A 13,685-nucleotide genomic window follows, 5' to 3' on the forward strand; every position below is an offset into this window, starting at 1 on the left:
ACACAACACAATGTACAATATACAGGAGATAAACAAAAGTGGCGTGGTGACATGTAGCTGTCTGTATAGTCATTTGCCACTATGTTATGAGAGCAGTATAGAATGTGAACTCAGCCTGAGGCTGATAAATACGGCGCAGATATACGGTATATAGGTATGTATCATGAGCGTTCAACAGTTCAGAAGTTTGATTGCTTGGAGGAAGAACGTGTCATGTAATCGGCAGGTGCGGGTCCTGATGCTGCGATACCGCCAACCTGATGGTATACTATTTCTGCAGTGACAGAAGCCCATGGCTCGGGTGGCTGGAGTCTCTTATGATCCTCCAAACTTTTTCCACACACCGCCTGGCCGACATTTACACTTTGTCATTTAGCAGACGCTCTTATCCAGAGCAGTAAGTACAGGGACATTCCCCCGAGGCGAGTAGGTGCCTTGCCCAAGGACACAACGTCTATTCGCAAGGCCGGGAATCGAACCGGCAACCTTCTGATTAAAAGCCCGATTCCCTAACCGCTCAGCCATCTGATCCCCCATGTTCCTCATGGACGTGGACAGCAAGGAACTTGAAGATGTTGACGCTCTCCACCGATGCCCTATCGATGGTGATGTGTCCGTGTTCTCTGTCTTTTCTCCTGAAGTCCACGGCAAGCTCTTTGGTCTTACTGGTGTTGAGGGAGAGGATGTGCTCCTGACCAGTGTTGGGGGTAATGCGTTACAAAGTAACTCTTTACTGTAATCAGATTACATTTGTCTGTAACGCAGTAATGTAACGGTTGTAACAGTTACTAATACAAAAATGTCTTGCGTTACTTATATATATATATATACAGTATATATCCATATCGGGGGGAGAAAAAAACAACAGATCAAACCTCCCTTTACAGTCGGCCTACGTATGTTTGCGTAACAGTCGTCACTTGACTTGGCCCCAGAGTTCAAGAGGCGAAACAAGAATGGCAGAGGACGTCTTTTGAAACATGGAGGTAGGCATATTATTTTGTATTAGTTGCGCGAAAGGAAAAAAACTTAACAGTACCATGTACATTGTACGAATTTCGTTGTTATGTGCAATGACAATGAAAGGCATTCATTCATTCATTCATTTTTTCATTCAGGAGTTGTCATCTCAAATCAGTGCTGTGAGTTGGCTCAATAAAAATCAATTGTATCATCCAGAATGGTGACAAATATGTATGTGTGTGGCCAGAGAAATCCGATGGCATTTACTTTTCACGACAGATGATAATGAGACGATCAATAAGTGAATAAGTGCAATAGGAGTGTTATTGTGCTTTTAGGTGCTTAGGTTCAATTTGACTTCATTTTTAGGATTCTTGAATTGACTACACGTCAATTACATGTTCTCATATTTACAACAAGTATGTTTTGCCATATATAGCCGGGGTTTGAGTGGGAGGGTCAACTTTTCTTTCGGGTCCCTATGTGAAATGGTAAAAAACATGGGGGTCCACAAATGCCTCTATTGTCACGTGAACCTGTGATATTGTATGGAGTCTCTATATCCAGTGTATATTATTTCACTGGTATGGGTGAATTGTAGATAAATATGTACCACCATTTACACATGAAGAAACCCAATATGTCACGCTACACTAATACATTCAAATATTTCATTGAATCAAATAGAATATGAAAAGAGAGATTGAAAAACAATTGTGCATTGAAGATTCTATCATATCTACAACAATTGTACACAGTTTCCTCCAACAGGAGACAATCTCCTTCATTGGGAAAGGGATTTTCAGATGTAAAGGACGTAAAGGAAGTAGAAGATTCACATAATATTATATTCACTACAACAACTGCATATGTTGTGCCATAGTAAAGGCATCTTTAGTGTATGTCAATGGTGTTTAGAATGATCCACGACAAGCGTAGATACTCTTCTCCGATATAGGAGATCATGTCCTTTACTTCCGCCTGAACAAGCAGCATAGCCAGGCTGTGCAGCAAAGCCAGGCCGTGCAGCTCTTCCTCTTCCTTCGGGGGTCTTTGGGAGAGTAGCCGAACGTCTTCCCCAGCTCCTGGAGCTCCGTGGGCAGGGCCCCGTTCTCGGTGTAGAGGTCGTGGAGGCGCTTCCCCCAGTACTCACGGTCCTGTCCAGAGACACGAGGGAGTCTGATAGCTGAGCGGTGAGGTTATCGGGCTAGTAATCAAAAGGTTGCTGGATCATTTCCCCACTGTGCCAAATGACGTTGTATCCATGGGCAAGGCACTTCACCCTACTTGCCTCGGGGGGAATGTCTCTGTACTTACTGTAAGTCGTGTGTGTGTGTGTGTGTGTTGCTCAGTCAGCTTACCTTTACCACAGGGGTGCGGAGTTCCTCCAGGGTGTCTCTCCTGTGCTTCTCCACATGCATCTCCAGCCTGGTTTGGGGCCTGTCTGAGTCGGCCTCTCTCTTGACAGGGAGGTTGATGCAGTAGGGAGTGTCGTCTCCCTTCTTGGTGCCGCTAGCGAAGTGGACAGAGGGCTTCAAGTTGGCCATCAGCTTGCCAGCGACCATGCTGCAGAAGATGACAGCTAGCTGTGGAATCTTTAGCAGGTTGGCTCTGTTCAGCTTCATGGTGGGTAAGAAGCTGGAGGCTTCCTCTCTCATGGACCAGGCTATTGCCCGGCAAAATGTGGTCTCCTCTTCTGGGTGGGTGAAACGCCGCAGGGTGTTTAAGAAGACACGGTTGCGTCTGTACCTCTCTGCCTCCCTCTGCACCAGGAGGTGAGTGTGCTCCACCAGTGCTTCATGAAAGTCCTGCTGCTCCTTGCGTTGGGCTGTGGGCCAGGGCCAACAGTGGTGCTCAAACACACCAGTCAGTACCTGCAAGGGGAAGGAATCTTTAAGTTATGTTTACCTTATTTTGCCTCCTTGTACACTTGCAGTTTGTTAAAAGACATCTAGTACAGAGTTCAAAAGACCAGTTCAAACCTTTTTGATTATTGACACCTGGACCAGAGGCTCGGCCTTCTGGCCAAGGGCTATGATAGGCTTCTCTTTGTGGTCCAGGGGTGTGGTCTTCAGCCATTGGTTCTCTGGTGTGGTTGGCAGAACCTCAGGACAATCCCCTGCCCATGGTTGGCCTGGAGGTACGAGGGGCCCAAAGCGACGGGCCGCTCTGATGGCCAACTTCTGGTCTCGAACCTGCTGAGGTATCGGTACAACGTCTAAGACAATCGGATGTATACACTGAAACAATAGAATAAGAGGTTTATCTACATGAATAGACCATATTCTCAATAGCAAAAGCTAAAAAAGTTGATCTTATCTTACCTTCGCTGAAGGCTTCTCCACACCTAGGTCAACCTTGGAGACGTCACCCTGGTCGGGTGTGACATCTTCAAAGAAGTCAGCCCGGGGGAACTGCCTATGAAAGGCAGCAAGGCTGCAGTCCAGGGCTAGGTGGTTCTCCATCAGAGTGCTGGCTGGACGCACCTTCCTCTCCTCCTCCTCCTCCTCCTCCTCCTCCTCCTCCTCCTCCTTCTCAGCACAAACAAGGTACCTGTGCTCCACCCACACCACATCTCTGTTGGAGAGGCGTGGCTTCAGTACCTTGCACCGGTAGTCCAGGACATCCTGGTCGGTCATCTTGGGAAAGGCCTGCTGGAACGTCGCCGTGTGACGAATCCATGTTCCGTACTGCTGGAACAGGGTCTTCTTCAGTGCCTCGGGAAGATGCTGAGAGAAGAGCTTGTCCTTCATGGCTTCCTCCACAGCCTTGGCTGTCTCTCCACAGGGGACGGGGACACCAGCAGGGCCGGCCTCATCAAGGGACTGGTACAGCCTCAGCACTCCCTCCATGACACACTGAGGGACGGCGGTCAGAACGGCAGGGTCTTTCAAACCTACCAGTTTCTTGACCTTGATGACGGTGCCAAACTTCTCCACCATGTCGCTCTGCAGTTGAAGCACGGTGCGCCTCATGTTGCAGAGGGGGGCAGGAAGCTTCTGGTCCACGGAGACACCGGGGACTCTCTCCAGGGTTGCCAGGGTGACAGCAGTCATCCTGATGGTCGTGGCGAGCAGTTCCTGCTGGCTCAGCTGCTTCACACCACGGCCATTCAGAGGGTGGAGCTTCAGGAGGAAGCTGACCAGGAAGTCCTCCACCAGCTTTCTGCTGATGAGGAACTTGGGAGGGAGAGGATGGGAGGCAGCCGCTCTCTGGCTGATCAGTCTCTCCTCCTGGTTGGCCGACAGCTGATCGGGGACCAGCTGGGCGATGCTCAGAGCCACCAGATGAACCAGGTAGCGAGACAAGATGTTGGAGCCGCTAGCCAGAGCTCTTGCCAGCACAGGCCTGGGGGCTAACACCTGCTCCAGCCTCTCCACAACCGCCTTGGCCACCTGGTGGGCAGCGGAGGACTGCAGGAGAGTGTTGGCCATCTGCTTCTCCTCGGTCACCTGGACCCAGGGGAAGCACCAGAGGCGTTCCTGGGTGTCGAGGACGAGAGAACTCGTCTGCGGACAGAGCCCTTGCTGGAAGGCCTGGTGGTTGACCTGGAGAAGCACCTGGGAGATGATGTGCTTGATGGTCTGGCTGTGCACCACAACCTGCCTGGGCATCCTCCTGGTCTGGGTCTCAGCTCTCCTCACCCTGGAGCCCATGTCAGAGAGGGCCCTCTGGAGGGTGGTGTGGGTGAGGTGCCCTGCGTCACCACTCATCAGAGTGGTGCAGGCTGGCAGCTGGAGAAACGTGAAGCATCAGCTTACATACCGAGACCTAAACAAGCCCACAGACCACTGTGATGGCAGTAGAGTGTATCAGAGATTAAAGCATGTGACTCTACCTGGCTGGAGAATGGAGAGGACTCGCTTGCCTGCATATGAAGCTCTCGTAGAACTCCCTGCTCAAGCTCTCTGAGCCTGTGGTAGGCCTTCACCTTCCACATCTGTGTGGACAAGAGCAGGCTGACTTGAGCATGAGAGATACAGCTTAGACTGCTCATGAATTGCTCATTTTCAAAGCAAAAAGGAATATTTTGAATGTCTCCTCATATCTGTAGTTAGTTAGTTAGTTAGTTAGTTGGTTAGCTAGTGAAAGGTAATATGTGCCTCACCAACTCCATGAAGTGGAGAGGGTTCCCTTCCACCATTTCCTGAAATCTGAACAACACAATGAATTTATTATCAGCACGTTAAGATGTATGAAAGAGAGAGAGAGAGTATGAGGGACTGTGTTTCAGTGTGTGTGTGTGAGAGAGAGAGTTTGTTTGTGAGTGTCATTGTCAATAATTCTTCAAAGTGGTGAAGGTGATCAGTGTGACTACCCACCTGTTCAGGAAGGCTGTCCTGGCATTGGACAGGATCCATCCCCTCATGAGGTGGATACTGATGTCAGAGGGGATCCCCCCCTGCTCCTGAAGACTCAGGAACTCCCTGATGAGCTGTCGCTGGAGACGGAGCAATTATTAGCAGTGAAACCTCTGAGCTAGGACACACACCTCATTTGATTGGCTACTGTAGGTGCAGGCCAGTTGTATGGTGTGGTGAGTGTTGGGCCTACCTGCTCATCAAGGTAGGACTGCACCCAGAGGAGAGTGTGGTTGGACATGGAGTCCATGATCACTCTGAGGGAACATGGATACCACAGGAAATGAATTAGAACCAGGAGGATATGGAGGGTACTTGGATACTGCTGACCTTTATCAAGCAAAACAGCTCAACAGAGATGTGTTCACCACTTTCCAATCACATTTATAAAATCATCAACTTCTTCAAAGAGTAGAATCGACCCTTTACAAATATTTAAATACAATTAAAGTGCATACCTTGGAAGGATCTTTGAAGTAGAATATTGATATGAAATCAATAAGAGTGTGCAAGAATGCAACAAGATGTTGAGAGCTATACAAACAGTAGTAAATATGCAGGAGTATATCGCTGGTGTGTATCGCAGGTGACTGACACGATTGACTCATTTGACCAGATTTTCCTGACTGTGTTCTAATTCTGCAGTATGACATCACAATAGGTTGCTAAGAAATAAGTTGTGGTTACAAAATGCTCCTTTTCGGGCAACACTTTACAGTAACATTACATACCTTAAAACTTGCATTTATGCTCACATACATAAACTAATGATGCATGCTAATCACAAACTAATGAAGAGCATACCTTAACTATGACTTCATGTGAGAATGATGACCATCTTCATCCAAATCAAATCCTTTTATTGTAACTCCACCATATACCGCAGTTCCAGGCAACATAGCAGTATAACGATTACCCGAGATCATCATTTACACTTAACACAAGTTACACATCTGTGACACAACACAATGTACAATATACAGGAGATAAACAAAAGTGGCATGGTGACATGTAGCTGTCTGTATAGTCATTTGCCACTATGTTATGAGAGCAGTATAGAATGTGAACTCAGCCTGAGGCTGATAAATACGGCGCAGATATACGGTATATAGGTATGTATCATGAGCGTTCAACAGTTCAGAAGTTTGATTGCTTGGAGGAAGAACGTGTCATGTAATCGGCAGGTGCGGGTCCTGATGCTGCGATACCGCCAACCTGATGGTATACTATTTCTGCAGTGACAGAAGCCCATGGCTCGGGTGGCTGGAGTCTCTTATGATCCTCCAAACTTTTTCCACACACCGCCTGGCCGACATTTACACTTTGTCATTTAGCGGACGCTCTTATCCAGAGCAGTAAGTACAGGGACATTCCCCCGAGGCAAGTAGGTGCCTTGCCCAAGGACACAACGTCAATTTGCAAGGCCGGGAATCGAACCGGCAACCTTCCGATTAAAAGCCCGATTCCCTAACCGCTCAGCCATCTGACCCCCCATGTTCCTCATGGACGTGGACAGCAAGGAACTTGAAGATGTTGACGCTCTCCACCGATGCCCTATCGATGGTGATGTGTCCGTGTTCTCTGTCTTTTCTCCTGAAGTCCACGGCAAGCTCTTTGGTCTTACTGGTGTTGAGGGAGAGGATGTGCTCCTGACCAGTGTTGGGGGTAATGCGTTACAAAGTAACTCTTTAGTGTAATCAGATTACATTTGTCTGTAACGCAGTAATGTAACGGTTGTAACAGTTACTAATACAAAAATGTCTTGCGTTACTTATATATATATATATACAGTATATATCCATATCGGGGGGAGAAAAAAACAACAGATCAAACCTCCCTTTACAGTCGGCCTACGTATGTTTGCGTAACAGTCGTCACTTGACTTGGCCCCAGAGTTCAAGAGGCGAAACAAGAATGGCAGAGGACGTCTTTTGAAACATGGAGGTAGGCATATTATTTTGTATTAGTTGCGCGAAAGGAAAAAAACTTAACAGTACCATGTACATTGTACGAATTTCGTTGTTATGTGCAATGACAATGAAAGGCATTCATTCATTCATTCATTTTTTCATTCAGGAGTTGTCATCTCAAATCAGTGCTGTGAGTTGGCTCAATACAAATCTATTGTATCATCCAGAATGGTGACAAATATGTATGTGTGTGGCCAGAGAAATCCGATGGCATTTACTTTTCACGACAGATGATAATGAGACGATCAATAAGTGAATAAGTGCAATAGGAGTGTTATTGTGCTTTTAGGTGCTTAGGTTCAATTTGACTTCATTTTTAGGATTCTTGAATTGACTACACGTCAATTACATGTTCTCATATTTACAACAAGTATGTTTTGCCACATATAGCCGGGGTTTGAGTGGGAGGGTCAACTTTTCTTTCGGGTCCCTATGTGAAATGGTAAAAAACATGGGGGTCCACAAATGCCTCTATTGTCACGTGAACCTGTGATATTGTATGGAGTCCCTATATCCAGCTCTCCAGCGTCCTGCTGCGATGTACACCCTGGACTCCACAAAGCCATAACAAGTTGGACACCATCATCATTTTATAACTCTACTTTGTGTTTCTGTAAAATTCAGTTTGACATATTTACAAATCACAATCTGTTTCCTCTTCGTATCCTACATGATGAGGTTGCTTCGGTCTTTTGTTGCCTAGACCTTCTCCATGAATAAATGTTGTTTTACTTTGAAGACCAACCGTTATGCGAAGACACATTTTTCATCTTTGAATTGTGAAAATACAGATTCAGTGGAAGATTCACAACCTGTTTTCCAGGTCAAGGGGAGGAATTTACTACATGTCTGACCTCTGCGGGGAGCAACTCTGTTAAGCTATAATAATAGACCTCCCACCTTAGCCCTATTGTACTAGCAAACTATAGGTCAGCGTTCTGTATTATACTAGAGCACAGCGTAGCCTCACTATACTAGCACCCTATAGGTCAGTGTATATTATTTCACTGGTATGGGTGAATTGTAGATAAATATGTACCACCATTTACACATGAAGAAACCCAATATGTCACGCTACACTAATACATTCAAATATTTCATTGAATCAAATAGAATATGAAAAGAGAGATTGAAAAACAATTGTGCATTGAAGATTCTATCATATCTACAACAGTTGTACACAGTTTCCTCCAACAGGAGACAATCTCCTTCATTGGGAAAGGGATTTTCAGATGTAAAGGACGTAAAGGAAGTAGAAGATTCACATAATATTATATTCACTACAACAACTGCATATGTTGTGCCATAGTAAAGGCATCTTTAGTGTATGTCAATGGTGTTTAGAATGATCCACGACAAGCGTAGATACTCTTCTCCGATATAGGAGATCATGTCCTTTACTTCCGCCTGAACAAGCAGCATAGCCAGGCTGTGCAGCAAAGCCAGGCCGTGCAGCTCTTCCTCTTCCTTCGGGGGTCTTTGGGAGAGTAGCCGAACGTCTTCCCCAGCTCCTGGAGCTCCGTGGGCAGGGCCCCGTTCTCGGTGTAGAGGTCGTGGAGGCGCTTCCCCCAGTACTCACGGTCCTGTCCAGAGACACAACGAGCCCAAGGTGTGTATGGATGCATGTCTATGTGTCTGAGAGTGTGAGAGTGTGTGTGTTTCTGTGTGTGTGTGTGTGTGTTGCTCAGTCAGCTTACCTTTACCACAGGGGTGCGGAGTTCCTCCAGGGTGTCTCTCCTGTGCTTCTCCACATGCATCTCCAGCCTGGTTTGGGGCCTGTCTGAGTCGGCCTCTCTCTTGACAGGGAGGTTGATGCAGTAGGGAGTGTCGTCTCCCTTCTTGGTGCCGCTAGCGAAGTGGACAGAGGGCTTCAAGTTGGCCATCAGCTTGCCAGCGACCATGCTGCAGAAGATGACAGCTAGCTGTGGAATCTTTAGCAGGTTGGCTCTGTTCAGCTTCATGGTGGGTAAGAAGCTGGAGGCTTCCTCTCTCATGGACCAGGCTATTGCCCGGCAAAATGTGGTCTCCTCTTCTGGGTGGGTGAAACGCCGCAGGGTGTTTAAGAAGACACGGTTGCGTCTGTACCTCTCTGCCTCCCTCTGCACCAGGAGGTGAGTGTGCTCCACCAGTGCTTCATGAAAGTCCTGCTGCTCCTTGCGTTGGGCTGTGGGCCAGGGCCAACAGTGGTGCTCAAACACACCAGTCAGTACCTGCAAGGGGAAGGAATCTTTAAGTTATGTTTACCTTATTTTGCCTCCTTGTACACTTGCAGTTTATTAAAAGACATCTAGTACAGAGTTCAAAAGACCAGTTCAAACCTTTTTGATTATTGACACCTGGACCAGAGGCTCGGCCTTCTGGCCAAGGGCTATGATAGGCTTCTCTTTGTGGTCCAGGGGTGTGGTCTTCAGCCATTGGTTCTCTGGTGTGGTTGGCAGAACCTCAGGACAATCCCCTGCCCATGGTTGGCCTGGAGGTACGAGGGGCCCAAAGCGACGGGCCGCTCTGATGGCCAACTTCTGGTCTCGAACCTGCTGAGGTATCGGTACAACGTCTAAGACAATCGGATGTATACACTGAAACAATAGAATAAGAGGTTTATCTACATGAATAGACCATAATCTCAATAGCAAAAGCTAAAAAAGTTGATCTTATCTTACCTTCGCTGAAGGCTTCTCCACACCTAGGTCAACCTTGGAGACGTCACCCTGGTTGGGTGTGACATCTTCAAAGAAGTCAGCCCGGGGGAACTGCCTATGAAAGGCAGCGAGGCTGCAGTCCAGGGCTAGGTGGTTCTCCATCAGAGTGCTGGCTGGACGCACCTTCCTCTCCTCCTCCTCCTCCTCCTCCTCCTTCTCAGCACAAACAAGGTACCTGTGCTCCACCCACACCACATCTCTGTTGGAGAGGCGTGGCTTCAGTACCTTGCACCGGTAGTCCAGGACATCCTGGTCGGTCATCTTGGGAAAGGCCTGCTGGAACGTCGCCGTGTGACGAATCCATGTTCCGTACTGCTGGAACAGGGTCTTCTTCAGTGCCTCGGGAAGATGCTGAGAGAAGAGCTTGTCCTTCATGGCTTCCTCCACAGCCTTGGCTGTCTCTCCACAGGGGACGGGGACACCAGCAGGGCCGGCCTCATCAAGGGACTGGTACAGCCTCAGCACTCCCTCCATGACACACTGAGGGACGGCGGTCAGAACGGCAGGGTCTTTCAAACCTACCAGTTTCTTGACCTTGATGACGGTGCCAAACTTCTCCACCATGTCGCTCTGCAGTTGAAGCACGGTGCGCCTCATGTTGCAGAGGGGGGCAGGAAGCTTCTGGTCCACGGAGACACCGGGGACTCTCTCCAGGGTTGCCAGGGTGACAGCAGTCATCCTGATGGTCGTGGCGAGCAGTTCCTGCTGGCTCAGCTGCTTCACACCACGGCCATTCAGAGGGTGGAGCTTCAGGAGGAAGCTGACCAGGAAGTCCTCCACCAGCTTTCTGCTGATGAGGAACTTGGGAGGGAGAGGATGGGCGGCAGCCGCTCTCTGGCTGATCAGTCTCTCCTCCTGGTTGGCCGACAGCTGATCGGGGACCAGCTGGGCGATGCTCAGAGCCACCAGATGAACCAGGTAGCGAGACAAGATGTTGGAGCCGCTAGCCAGAGCTCTTGCCAGCACAGGCCTGGGGGCTAACACCTGCTCCAGCCTCTCCACAACCGCCTTGGCCACCTGGTGGGCAGCGGAGGACTGCAGGAGAGTGTTGGCCATCTGCTTCTCCTCGGTCACCTGGACCCAGGGGAAGCACCAGAGGCGTTCCTGGGTGTCGAGGACGAGAGAACTCGTCTGCGGACAGAGCCCTTGCTGGAAGGCCTGGTGGTTGACCTGGAGAAGCACCTGGGAGATGATGTGCTTGATGGTCTGGCTGTGCACCACAACCTGCCTGGGCATCCTCCTGGTCTGGGTCTCAGCTCTCCTCACCCTGGAGCCCATGTCAGAGAGGGCCCTCTGGAGGGTGGTGTGGGTGAGGTGCCCTGCGTCACCACTCATCAGAGTGGTGCAGGCTGGCAGCTGGAGAAACGTGAAGCATCAGCTTACATACCGAGACCTAAACAAGCCCACAGACCACTGTGATGGCAGTAGAGTGTATCAGAGATTAAAGCATGTGACTCTACCTGGCTGGAGAATGGAGAGGACTCGCTTGCCTGCATATGAAGCTCTCGTAGAACTCCCTGCTCAAGCTCTCTGAGCCTGTGGTAGGCCTTCACCTTCCACATCTGTGTGGACAAGAGCAGGCTGACTTGAGCATGAGAGATACAGCTTAGACTGCTCATGAATTGCTCATTTTCAAAGCAAAAAGGAATATTTTGAATGTCTCCTCATATCTGTAGTTAGTTAGTTAGTTAGTTAGTTGGTTAGCTAGTGAAAGGTAATATGTGCCTCACCAACTCCATGAAGTGGAGAGGGTTCCCTTCCACCATTTCCTGAAATCTGAACAACACAATGAATTTATTATCAGCACGTTAAGATGTATGAAAGAGAGAGAGAGAGTATGAGGGACTGTGTTTCAGTGTGTGTGTGTGAGAGAGAGAGTTTGTTTGTGAGTGTCATTGTCAATAATTCTTCAAAGTGGTGAAGGTGATCAGTGTGACTACCCACCTGTTCAGGAAGGCTGTCCTGGCATTGGACAGGATCCATCCCCTCATGAGGTGGATACTGATGTCAGAGGGGATCCCCCCCTGCTCCTGAAGACTCAGGAACTCCCTGATGAGCTGTCGCTGGAGACGGAGCAATTATTAGCAGTGAAACCTCTGAGCTAGGACACACACCTCATTTGATTGGCTACTGTAGGTGCAGGCCAGTTGTATGGTGTGGTGAGTGTTGGGCCTACCTGCTCATCAAGGTAGGACTGCACCCAGAGGAGAGTGTGGTTGGACATGGAGTCCATGATCACTCTGAGGGAACATGGATACCACAGGAAATGAATTAGAACCAGGAGGATATGGAGGGTACTTGGATACTGCTGACCTTTATCAAGCAAAACAGCTCAACAGAGATGTGTTCACCACTTTCCAATCACATTTATAAAATCATCAACTTCTTCAAAGAGTAGAATCGACCCTTTACAAATATTTTAATACAATTAAAGTGCATACCTTGGAAGGATCTTTGAAGTAGAATATTGATATGAAATCAATAAGAGTGTGCAAGAATGCAACAAGATGTCGAGAGCTATACAAACAGTAGTAAATATGCAGGAGTATATCGCTGGTGTGTATCGCAGGTGACTGACACGATTGACTCATTTGACCAGATTTTCCTGACTGTGTTCTAATTCTGCAGTATGACATCACAATAGGTTGCTAAGAAATAAGTTGTGGTTACAAAATGCTCCTTTTCGGGCAACACTTTACAGTAACATTACATACCTTAAAACTTGCATTTATGCTCACATACATAAACTAATGATGCATGCTAATCACAAACTAATGAAGAGCATACCTTAACTATGACTTCATGTGAGAATGATGACCATCTTCATCCAAATCAAATCCTTTTATTGTAACTCCACCATATACCGCAGTTCCAGGCAACATAGCAGTATAACGATTACCCGAGATCATCATTTACACTTAACACAAGTTACACATCTGTGACACAACACAATGTACAATATACAGGAGATAAACAAAAGTGGCGTGGTGACATGTAGCTGTCTGTATAGTCATTTGCCACTATGTTATGAGAGCAGTATAGAATGTGAACTCAGCCTGAGGCTGATAAATACGGCGCAGATATACGGTATATAGGTATGTATCATGAGCGTTCAACAGTTCAGAAGTTTGATTGCTTGGAGGAAGAACGTGTCATGTAATCGGCAGGTGCGGGTCCTGATGCTGCGATACCGCCAACCTGATGGTATACTATTTCTGCAGTGACAGAAGCCCATGGCTCGGGTGGCTGGAGTCTCTTATGATCCTCCAAACTTTTTCCACACACCGCCTGGCCGACATTTACACTTTGTCATTTAGCAGACGCTCTTATCCAGAGCAGTAAGTACAGGGACATTCCCCCGAGGCGAGTAGGTGCCTTGCCCAAGGACACAACGTCTATTCGCAAGGCCGGGAATCGAACCGGCAACCTTCTGATTAAAAGCCCGATTCCCTAACCGCTCAGCCATCTGATCCCCCATGTTCCTCATGGACGTGGACAGCAAGGAACTTGAAGATGTTGACGCTCTCCACCGATGCCCCATCGATGGTGATGTGTCCGTGTTCTCTGTCTTTTCTCCTGAAGTCCACGGCAAGCTCTTTGGTCTTACTGGTGTTGAGGGAGAGGATGTGCTCCTGACCAGTGTTGGGGGTAATGCGTTACAAAGTAACTCTTTACTGTAATCAGATTACATT

General features: G+C 48.0%; 2 protein-coding genes across 2 annotated transcripts; both read right to left on the reverse strand.

The window, feature by feature from the left end:
• Nucleotides 1-565: 565 nt before the first annotated feature.
• Nucleotides 566-5,574, reverse strand: LOC146273557 (uncharacterized). The gene is made up of 8 exons (XM_084706236.1): nt 5,518-5,574; nt 5,286-5,404; nt 5,072-5,117; nt 4,802-4,903; nt 3,288-4,697; nt 2,946-3,158; nt 2,325-2,837; nt 566-2,120 (listed from the first exon to the last, which is right to left on the reverse strand). Exons 1-8 carry the CDS (start codon nt 5,572-5,574, stop codon nt 1,935-1,937), a joined length of 2,646 nt encoding a protein of 881 aa, XP_084562362.1. The 3' UTR covers nt 566-1,934.
• Nucleotides 5,575-8,479: 2,905 nt separating this feature from the next.
• On the reverse strand, nt 8,480-12,226 carry LOC146273558 (uncharacterized). Its single transcript, XM_084706239.1, has 8 exons — nt 12,170-12,226; nt 11,938-12,056; nt 11,724-11,769; nt 11,454-11,555; nt 9,955-11,349; nt 9,613-9,870; nt 8,992-9,504; nt 8,480-8,877 (listed from the first exon to the last, which is right to left on the reverse strand). The coding sequence occupies exons 1-8, from the start codon at nt 12,224-12,226 to the stop codon at nt 8,692-8,694; spliced, it is 2,676 nt and encodes an 891-aa protein (XP_084562365.1). The 3' UTR covers nt 8,480-8,691.
• Between the last annotated feature and the right edge of the window lie 1,459 nt (nt 12,227-13,685).

Source organism: Hypomesus nipponensis, chromosome 9, assembly GCF_054491055.1.
Source record: "Hypomesus nipponensis isolate SF chromosome 9, ASM5449105v1, whole genome shotgun sequence".
Classification (NCBI taxonomy): domain Eukaryota; kingdom Metazoa; phylum Chordata; class Actinopteri; order Osmeriformes; family Osmeridae; genus Hypomesus; species Hypomesus nipponensis.

Coding starts and splice junctions, on each gene's coding strand:
- LOC146273557 (XM_084706236.1), bottom strand. CDS start 5,574: ATGGACTCCATGTCCAACCACACTCTCCTCTGGGTGCAGTCCTACCTT. Junction 4,904..5,071: donor CTCTCCACTTCATGGAGTTG/GTGAGGCACATA, acceptor TTGTCCACACAG/ATGTGGAAGGTGAAGGCCTA. Junction 2,838..2,945: donor AGGTGTCAATAATCAAAAAG/GTTTGAACTGGT, acceptor TTCCCCTTGCAG/GTACTGACTGGTGTGTTTGA.
- LOC146273558 (XM_084706239.1), bottom strand. CDS start 12,226: ATGGACTCCATGTCCAACCACACTCTCCTCTGGGTGCAGTCCTACCTT. Junction 12,057..12,169: donor AGTCCTACCTTGATGAGCAG/GTAGGCCCAACA, acceptor CTCCGTCTCCAG/CGACAGCTCATCAGGGAGTT. Junction 8,878..8,991: donor TCCGCACCCCTGTGGTAAAG/GTAAGCTGACTG, acceptor GTCTCTGGACAG/GACCGTGAGTACTGGGGGAA.